Below are 10,852 nucleotides of genomic sequence, written 5' to 3' on the forward strand. Positions count from 1 at the left end.
TCTAGACATCACCCACTCCAACAATACTGCAAAAATCATTATTCCCCAAATGCACTCTACTATAATCACCAAGATTATATGAAACAAAACTATCTTTGCATGGGGTTACATGGTGAGATGCCTCAGAGTCAAGGATCCAATCAAAGCTACTGCTAGATGTATATACACATGCATCCTCTACTAAAATAGTAATCAACACATCACCATATGTGGCTACAATAGTAGTCTCACCTTCAATTGTGCTGGATTACTTGTGATTTGTACTAGACGGTCTCTAATCCTTTTGTCCTTTCTTCTAGAATTGACATTCTTTCTTCATGTGCCTGGGTTTGCCATAATGAAAGCAGATGATCCTTCATCTCCTTGATTTTGATCGGCCTCTTGATCTTGATCGCCCTTGCTGCTCTTGATCCATTCTCCTACCACAGTCAACTAGAGCTAGAGCCTCTCCACCCTAGTTTTCCGCAATTTACTTGCATCGCAGCTCCTCATTCATTAAACTACTGCCGACATGATCAAACTTTAGGGTCCCTGTAGTTGCTGAAGTGCTCATAGCTGCAATTAATTTTTCCCAGCTATCTGGCATAGAACACATTAGCAAAATAGCTCTAATTTCATCATCTAAAATGATTTTAACAGAGGCAAGTTGATTAGTAATAATATTAAATGCATTCAAGTGCTCAGCAACTAAAGCACCCTCCTTCATTTTGAGATTATAAAGCTTCTTCATCAAGAATGCTTTGTTTGATGCTGTGTTCTTCTCATATAGATCATGGAGCTTCTTCCATAATCCTTCAGCTGTCTTTTCTCCGGACACTTTGAAATAAACATTCTTTGCTAAATATTGGTGGATTGTTGTAATCGCCTTTCTATTTAGCTTATTCCACTCTTCATTTGTCATCAATGAGGGTTTCTTTGTTGTGCCCTCAATTGGAAAATACTGATCCTTTAAAATCAGTATATCCTCCATTTGTGATTTCCATAGGGAAAAATTAGCCCCGTTCAACTTCTCCATATCTGTAAGTGTTGTCTCCATTTTCAATCAAATTCACGCCCCAAAACACAAAAACTCCACTTAAAAATAAAACTTTAATTATTACTCTTTAAAATTTAGTAATAATGACCTTCCTCCTTTTTAAAATACCCTTTTCAAAATTCCTGCTCCTTTTTAAAATATACTTTTCAAAATTCCAACATATAATTATATATGTTTCATAATAAATATAAAAACATATATAATGTTTTAACCTTTTCACATTTCATACATACATATGTTGGTTTGAGAAAAAAATTTACATATACGTGCAAGCTTGATGTAAAAAAAAACTTACGAACACCACGTTTCAACTCCAATCTCCACGGATCTCCACATTTCAAACTCCAGCAACATGTTTCAACATAGGTCTACGACATTGTTTTTCTTGCAACAATTGTCTTTTACTTCCGGCATTCCTCAGCTATTTCCTGGACATATCCTTCAACAGCTCCAGGGGTAGCAACCAACGTTTTAATGAACACTACCAGAGCAAGGCGATGGCACTAAGCGGCTTGCACAGTGGATATTCGAACTTGGCTCCGATACCAGTTGTTAGACTAGAGCATACATAACACACAATGGATTTATACTCAGAGACTTAGACAAAAATAACAAAGAATAATTCACAGAGACAAACAAATGGAGAAACAACAAGATTACTCAATCAGAAACAACGAAATAGATAAAACAATCATTGGAGAACATAAATCACTTTGCATTACATAACAGGCTTGGGCCTTGGCTTGCTTTCCTTAGCCAAAGAAATTAAAAATTTATAGAGGCAGAAGAAGGATTTAGAATCCTATGTGTGATTCAGATGGAGATCTAGAATGATCTAGAAACCACTGGCGGTGTAGGAGGATCTAAAATCCTGGGGATCTAGAAAAATCTAATCTAGAAGGATCTAGAATACTATGTGAATTTGGCTTCACACTTAACACACAATCCATAACAGCAATGTTTCATCTAGCAATTTATTGGTAGACAAGCCAACTACACACATCAACTTGCCCATGAACCATAGTTACAAAATTAGGCAGTATCGGCATTCTGATACGTAATTATTACTCCTCAAAACTGAGGATGGGAAATAAAAGTGATTAAATATAAATTTTTGCGTCACCCAAATCGTAAAAGAACATTAATAAATTGCTGCTTATATTCATCACAATCCATAGAGTCATAGCAGACAACATCGCAACCCAAAATAAGAGTCCTCTATTTAAATTATTTGTAGATTTGGTACAATATGAAATATTAAAGCTAAATATTTTAATATTTTGATATATACCGTTAATTTTTTTTGAATTGAAAAATATCTAATCAAATTATTTCCATATTGTATTTCGCACTCGGTATGTTAATATATTTTCAAAATGGAATCATATGTAGAGAAAGGGAGCCATTGTCGTAGTGGTAGTCCCTGTCGGGGTTGAGAAACTCATGTAATTGCCCATACACACAATTGTATGAAATGAAAGGCAGGTAAACAATATGTAGTTATGTCATTGGAGTGTCATGCAGGGATTGTTGGTGCTGCTCCAACTTAGCAGTGACTCCAGTAAAGTTGAGGAATGCACTGCTAACCAGCCGACGCACAATGGGTTCTACATCTGAACAAACAGTATTGTAATAGCCCACTTGAAGGTTGTCGCTTACTGTAGCCCCAACTAAAGCACAAAATAATACAGCAAAGAAGGTCACCTTATGGCACAAAGTCTTGAGCCCATGTAAAAGTTGTAATGGATGTAGAGATGTACCTTTGCAAAGGACACTTGGAGTGCATGCAGCGATGTCACATGCAAAGTAGTAATAAATCACCATGTTTTAAGCTGTGGGCCCACAAATCCCACTCCACCCACATAGCTTGATTTCTGATACAGATTTCCATTTCTTTTGGACAAGATTTGTCTCAAGACATCGGAAATGTTTAGAAGGCACCCTCATTACGAAGAAGAAGGCATCGACCATACAATGATACGAGAAGAAAAATAGGTACAACAGAGTGACAGATTCAAGGAAGCACTTCTGTACTATCCATCTAAATCTAATTATTTACCCTCGACCAAGAGCACAACAGAATACAAAAAAGAAATCCACACAATAGGAAAATCAATCATCTCTATGTAGAAATTTATATTAAATCAACGAGCAACTCTTTGATTACCTCGTATAAAGGGACTGAGAGAGATTCTGGCCTTAAGGATGGGGTCTCGATCTCAAATATAGGCATCAAAATCCTGCCACCTTTAATACATGTTTTCTTCCCATGAGGAAAGGCTATAATAAGACAGAAGAAACCATTACATTCGTGATATGCGTAGGCATCACAGCCAATATCATCAGCACAACAAGTATTCCAATGGGAGAAGCAACAGCAGCAGAGGAGGAGGAGGCAACAGTGGCAATATTAAAGGAAGAACAAGCAGCGAAGTTGTGAGGCAAAACAACATCAATAAAGATTCGATACTAAAGTAGTCAGCGATGCGAGAACTCTTATTTGCCCATTCTTCGCCTTTCATGTGTCCTCTCGGCATTTCCACGAATGAACCATGGTGAACACCATTCATTATGTTCTGCATAAAGTGCATCTGGAGCTCCCAGCCACATTTGGACCTCGCAATCTCAGAAAAGAAAACGATGATGAATTCTGTGTCGATTCATCGCAATATGAATGAATTTACCAAATTTGCCAACCAGGGTTCACAAATTTGTTTCCACGTTATGGGAAGAGGTGCCTTTAGTGTCTTATTGTCATATATAATAAGGTATCACGAGGAAAAATTGTGGCACTACTACATGTAGGGGGGTTTTAAGACAATATTTGAGTCAATTGTCTTAACTTAAGACAAAACTCAAATATTGTCTTAAATATTGTCTCTAAGCGGGTGTCTCAAAATATAATGTCTCAAAAATTTGTCTCTATAAAGACAATATAGAACACATATTATTATTGTCTCTATAAAGACAATTTGATTTGTCTCTCTAGAGACAATTTCATTTGTGTCTCTTTAGAGACAATTACATTTTTGTCTTTTTAGAGACAATTCCATAATTCAAACTATTGTCTCTCTAGAGACAATATAAAAAATTATTTAAAAAAAAATAAATGTCCATAATTCAAACTATTGTCTCTCTAGAGACAATATAAAAAATTATTTAAAAAAAAATAAATGTCCATAATTCAAACTATTGTCTCTCTAGAGACAATATAAAAAATTATTTAAAAAAAATAAATGTCCATAATTCAAACTATTGTCTCTCTAGAGACAATATAAAAAATTATTTAAAAATAAATAAATAAAATCATTTTGAATGTCTGCTGGCTGTATCGTTCTCACCTGGAACAGATTCGTAAGATAATAAGTAGGAATCTTCCACACAATACAGAGTTAACAAAATGTGCGTACGCCTCCAGACGCTTAGTATGCACGTTAGTATTAGATAAAGATTCAATTCAGACAGGGTGTTAGTAGCTGAGTTCCAACATATAATTGATCAAGACACAATGTTTTGGCCGTAGCTGATCAACAATGCCTGCCTGTAATTGATGAAGAAATCTAAAATGTCCAGGAGTAGGATTTCTTTAGAAGGGTAAAATCACTAAAAGCATGATGCTTTAAAAATTTTAAGGCTTACTTCAGGTCTGCTTCAGAGTAGCCTGTATGAAGGGTAAGTGTTTTGTTCCAACATGGATCCTTCCTCAAAGTGCATCGAGTAGTGTAGGTAGCAGCAACAAGCATTGATGGACCGTAGATAGTCCATGCGCTTTATGGACATATCTTGCCATGCCAAGCACTTAATGTCCAAGAGGCTTATAAAGGGATAAGAGGCAAAAAGAGGAAACATGCATATTCAACAATAAAATAATAGAACGAACGAGAAGTGAAACACAGCCAAACCACATAGCCTCCAATTCAAATATAAGTAGACAATACTGGCATCCGTTGTATGATTGCAAACAACATAAATGTTTTCATGTCATTGTCAATAAAATTGAATGTAGGCTAAGAGCATCATGCTTTGAATTCCCCAAGACTCTCTCAACCAAATATTTTTGTTGAATTTACAATTTCTTTCATCCAATTTACAATTTATTTCATCCATTAGGACATCAGAACATGCTGGAATAAGAACACAAGACATACTATTCATGTTCTTGAATATAACTTTAACACCATGTATAATCATAATTCCACAAGGCTTGGTAAGCAATAAGAAGCACTATTTCTATACAGTTAAAAAGTGGCCATAAAAAGATTTGACACAAGTTAGCAAGATTGATGGTCCCAATGCACAATTATTTTGCCAAATCAGAAAATACACATCTTTGGGGATGCACACTACTGCAAATCTAGAAATATTTACATTAATCTAGGTGAAGAGAGCAATTCTCCTAGTTAAGCAGATAACTAACTCTCGAAATTCTTCTCTGGCATCTCCGTCACTGTCTTTAAAATTTGAGAATTGTCGTCAGTAATACTTCCTTGTGTCCAGCGTTTTAACATCTCCAAGGCTACTTTTGGCTGATCCATTGGGACCATATGACCTGCATCATGAACCTGGTGCAGCAAAATAGAAGATTCCGTAAGGAAGAAATTATCTACTTGTACAATGAAATCAAAGATGATCATCGAGTGCCTTTTACCTTGAGAAAACTGAGTGGTCCATAACTGGTTATTAAACCTGCTTCCTTATCGTCTACAAGGAAGGATTTTGTAGGTGCCTTCTTGAAATTCTCACTTCCAGACCAATCCATGGAATTCACCCATCTTGAATTGCCTGAAAGACACATAATTTGAACAATTAACTTTTCAATTTTGAAGATTAGACTGACAAGCCTGAAAAACACAACTGCAAATAAGTTAATAACAGACTTAACACCTAAATCATAAAGTCATTGTCCAAAACAAAAACAATATGTTATATGTATACAGTATCATTACCTAACCAATTGCAAATGAGATCATATTCTCCTGCATAAACTAGCAACTTAACACCATCCTCCAAGAGTGTTGGAATGCCAACTTCCATATTCTGCATCTAGTCAGTAAGCATAGCTTCATAAACCAAGGGGCTACAGGAGACAAATTTTCGGCTGCCAACCCCCAGGGCATCCCTAACGGAACCCTGGTTTAAGTAATTCTCCATATTTGAAAAATCATAGCACAGGCCACCATTGCACTCCTTCCGAACATCATAGTACTGCAAAATATAAAACAAAATAATGAAAACTAATATCGTAAGATATATAAAACAATGATGACAAACTACATTTTAAGATACAAAATGCTGATAAAATAAACATAATGTCTGGTTGCCCAGTATTTAGAATTTAAGTCTTACATTGATATTCCCAGCTAATGCCATAATGGAATTGAAAATTGAGGTGCACACCAAGTATGATGCAAAGCATGTGACAGTCCCTTTGGTACCTGGCAAGTTATCACACTGGCTATAATCAGAACCTACATTAAGAACCTTCGATAAAGGATCCAGCATAAGATCAGCCGTAACCAGTTACTTAAAACACTTCACAAATGGTAACTAAGGATCATAAAGCAAACAACATTTAGCCATCAAGCTTCTCGCAATTTAAAACATAGTAACAAGATTTCAATATGAACACATACAAATCTAGTTCAGTAAACAAAGTATACATCTCATAAATATGAAAATATGCATTTAGTTCCAAATTTTAATAGGATTTCAGCCCCATGAAAAAATATTCCTTGAAATTTGATGACTAGTTTATATTTATAGGTGTCTATTTCTGAGATTTTTGGGCTGTTTTTTACAGATTAAAGGCCTACAAGCATCAAATACATGAGATATATTATCAAAAATGATAAAAAGTGGACCATACTGCAAAATGTTTGTAAAAACACACAATAAACAAGAATGAACTAACTAGAGGAGGGGAAAGCATCACCTATACACAATATTTTGAGATCCAGATAAGCCTTCACTACTGTTATGGAAAACGCTTGCACAAACAACTTAAAAAATACATTGAATATTTCAAAAACCACATCAACAAACAAGCCTTCCATAGCGGATAAGTGTTCAAAGCCCTTAACACAAATTTTATGGATTGTACTTGCTCATTATGTACTGAAGCAAACACAGTTCAACTAAGAAGAATGCTAGATTTTCCATCTGAATAATAGATAGTACGAATTGTCAGTACAGTAGGGTATTATTAGGAATACAATAAAGAAAAGTAATTTAAAACATGAATGCTAGATTTTATGAGGCATTTTCGAAAGTAGATTTGATCAATGCCACACAGGCTGCTTTCAACAATATAAAAAGTGGTGTCATTCAAAACTTTACCACTTTGTTGGAATCAGCTGCCTTTAGAAACCTGAGGAGGAATACATATGGCCGAGTGGGAACTATAAGCTTGAAGTTCAGTTGCTTTAATATCGTAGACTCCTGCGAAGAGTTATTATCAATTGATCAGTCAATCTGAATGTTTGGAGACTATGTTGCAATCAATGACAAAGAATTATCAGTTAGAGCTAATTACCATGGCCACTATCTGTTCTGACGTGCATTCATTTGGGAAGATGCGGATGAAGTCATTGACCTGTAGCCAAGTATAAACCAGCTCTTATCAATATTGTGTTACCTATTATAATATAATTTTTGTGTTGATTCCAGCATAAAGCGTAATCTTCTGTAGGAGTAGATATTGCTGGTGTATGTACTTTTATACAACCAACAAAGTGTTCTTTTAATTAGATATAAACACATCCTTTCTTACAGATGTCAACAAGTCATCCTACATGTGGAGGACAGACTTCTTCATATTTGCTAGCTATAAACATTGCAACGATAGTAAGTAATGGCAAATTCTTCCTTGCAATACTCTGAATAGAAAGGTATCTGTCAATGATGTTCACAATGAGATACAACGTCTCTGGCATTAATTTGTAAATTTATAAAAGTCAAAAATGCATGTGAAGAATGTAAATTTGTAAATTTGTCAAAGAAATAATGAAATTACAATTAATTTAAATAAATATAAAAAAACCAAAACACAAACTTTTTTGGGTGCCAGCACACTAAGATCCTGATTCCTTATTCATAAGATGGATACATTAAAAATTGAGAACTTAGATGCTTTACAACTTAAAAAATTAATGAAAATCGTACTTCCTGCTTAATAAATCTAAGGTTAAAAAGGATCTGTGTTGAATATCAATCCCAATTATCACTAGTGTTAGCTCTATAGTTTTCCATCATTGGTTTCTCTGTAGTTTTCCATCATTCAGGTGAACCCAATGATTTTGTTAGTGTATAGGCTTTAAGCGAAACCATAATTTTCCATCTTTGGAAGAACCAATAATTTTATTTAGACCCTAGGGAAGAAACCACCAAAGGCATAGAGATCAGAGATCTGAATCCATCAAATTGATTTCACTAGCTTAGATTCATCTTGATTCTTAACCCATAAAAAAATTCTGCAAAGTTCATTTTTGTTTGAAGGTGCAAGCACTTCAAATTTGCAACTTGAGGTTTTTCATCATCTTGACACGTGATAGATTAGACATTGTTAAAATGGATCTATGTTAATTATTATTTTTTTCTTCGAACACAACATTACACATCCCCAAACCACCTGGACTATACAATGTGCTACTCTAGACAATAAAATCAACACTGTTGAAAATATATCCTACTCAGAAGTTAAAGAGAGATGCCTAAATAGTTTGCCAAGATAGCAATTCTGCAATAAAATAAATGTCAAATTACAAATCCATTATCAGTAATTTTTAGAGGTGTAGATAGTCTTCATGTCTAGTCAACAGAGATATGCTAGCCCTCTTGCTTACAGCAGGCAGGGGGCTAATGTACAGATATCCTAAGTCTCCCGCTTACAGTAGGCAGGGGACTTACACATACATATGCTAGCCCTCTTCCTCGTTGTAGGGCTTATGTATAATTTCTTTTCTAATAAATTCATTTGTTAGTAACATATATGGAATTTTCCAAAACAAAAAGGAAAAGGAAAACACCAGCATACAACGTAACCTTTTTTCCTCAGTAACATACAACAAAACATGCCAGAAGAAACTTTGAATAAACTGTTCAATGGAATTTTTCTAAATGTTGTAAAGAACCAAAATTCTGCAAATATTCGAAAATGTTTACAAGTATTTATAGGCACACTCCCATACCTGAAGTTTTTTGGTTTCAGTGTCAGCTTTAGTAGTCTGGAGATTTATCCAAGCTTCAATTCTTGCTTCTTCTCGCTGATATCTGAAATTTACAGACAACCTGAATGCTCAGACATTTTATTGCAAAATTATATATGACAAATGCTAGTAATCTCTTAAAAGGCCATTTCATACTATTGTAAGCTAATTTTGATCATGATTTTGTGGCAAAATAAATTGAAATAATTTGAAATTGTTTAAAGCAGATTGTGACTTATGTTAGAGATTTGCATCAAATGAGCTTCTTCTGGACTAAAGGAGTTTCTCATCCTAGAACCATTTTACACAGACTGAAACTACAAATCAAGAAAGGTTTAGCTTCAATTATGTATTTTGTGGAAAAATAAATGAAAGTAATTTGAAATTTTTAAGGCAAGATGTGATCTACATTATAGTATGCCAAAACTCAGATTCTTCTGAATCAACTGAGTTTTTAGAGCCATTTTACAGAGAATGAAATTACAGATCACAAAAGTTCTGGCCGAATAATTTAAGGCAAGGTTATATAAATTTCCTATAATTAGGAGCTACTATAAGGAATCACTGGTTTTTGATGAATATAAGGAGAATCAATAACAAATGGCCCTTATTCTTCTAGTCCATCCAAAAATTTCCCTGATAAAGGTTATGTACTTGAACTCAAACACGATGTTAAATATGTGCATGCTCGGTTTCTATCTCAAGTTTCAACTAACTGTGCATTCTCAAAAGTTTAATCTCCGAAGTGGTATAAAAGCAAGTACTAGTAAACTTTTTGATCAGAGCTATTTGTCTAAAATTCAAATCAGAGATACTTGTCTAAAATTGAAACACAATCTTTGAACTTTGGGCTATGCATCCTCAAAATATATGCTATCCAATTTGAAACGAGGTGACTCGTATCAATGAAGCCTTTTCCATTGTGGTTCAGTTCAATTTTCTATTGCCCTATTCTATCACATTATGGATCTCCACTTGTTAGGCCATGGTCCCATGGTGTGGCTTCCATCTATTGATGCAGTAAACTAGGAAAACTGTTACCCACAACTGCTGAACTACTAGGAAAAATGGTCCTAAACAACAAAGGATGATTGTTTTTAGCACAAGGTTCCACCCAATCCCGCAACTTCTTTGCTTCTCCTTCAAATAGGGATATGGCACTGTGATTTAGCAGGTTTTCCATATTAATGTGAACGTTTGCAAATAGGGATGCGGCACTGTGATTCAGTAGGTTTGCATTTAAGAAGGCATCACAAAGACAGCGATCAGAAGCCAGGGAACCCAAAAAACACATGAACACCACCAAATAATTTTAGTACTGAAGTGAGGGAGAGACTATCACATCAATCCAGAGACCTATTGGCAAATCTCTTGGTTGGCGTAGTATTCCATGAACCCCACCCTTGGCAAAGCAGCAGACCATTAGCTTATTGCCAATTGGTCTCTGCACGCTATCTATATAGTCCTACATCTATCTGAGAAATACCCCACAAGAAACCAGTTTCTTTCTCACTTGCATGAAATGAATAACAGAACGAGAATAACTGGATTAAAACATAGTATGCAGACTCAATATTTAATCTTGGGGATGTTGTTAAGCCTGGGTTACGAT

General features: G+C 35.0%; 1 protein-coding gene and 1 pseudogene across 1 annotated transcript; both read right to left on the reverse strand.

Annotated features, from left to right (window-relative positions):
* Positions 1–3,316: 3,316 nt before the first annotated feature.
* Positions 3,317–3,573, reverse strand: LOC149240200 (protein AUXIN-REGULATED GENE INVOLVED IN ORGAN SIZE pseudogene; annotated as a pseudogene).
* Positions 3,574–5,244: 1,671 nt separating this feature from the next.
* LOC149240201 (serine carboxypeptidase-like) lies at positions 5,245–6,535 on the reverse strand. The gene is made up of 4 exons (XM_089367273.1): positions 6,383–6,535; positions 5,983–6,241; positions 5,685–5,818; positions 5,245–5,598 (listed from the first exon to the last, which is right to left on the reverse strand). Exons 2-4 carry the CDS (start codon positions 6,077–6,079, stop codon positions 5,449–5,451), a joined length of 381 nt encoding a protein of 126 aa, XP_089223399.1. The 5' UTR covers positions 6,080–6,241; positions 6,383–6,535; the 3' UTR covers positions 5,245–5,448.
* Between the last annotated feature and the right edge of the window lie 4,317 nt (positions 6,536–10,852).

This window comes from Pinus tabuliformis, chromosome 8, assembly GCF_031772625.1.
Source record: "Pinus tabuliformis cultivar Carrire ecotype Pingquan chromosome 8, CPIR1, whole genome shotgun sequence".
In the NCBI taxonomy this organism is placed as follows: Eukaryota; Viridiplantae; Streptophyta; class Pinopsida; order Pinales; family Pinaceae; genus Pinus; species Pinus tabuliformis.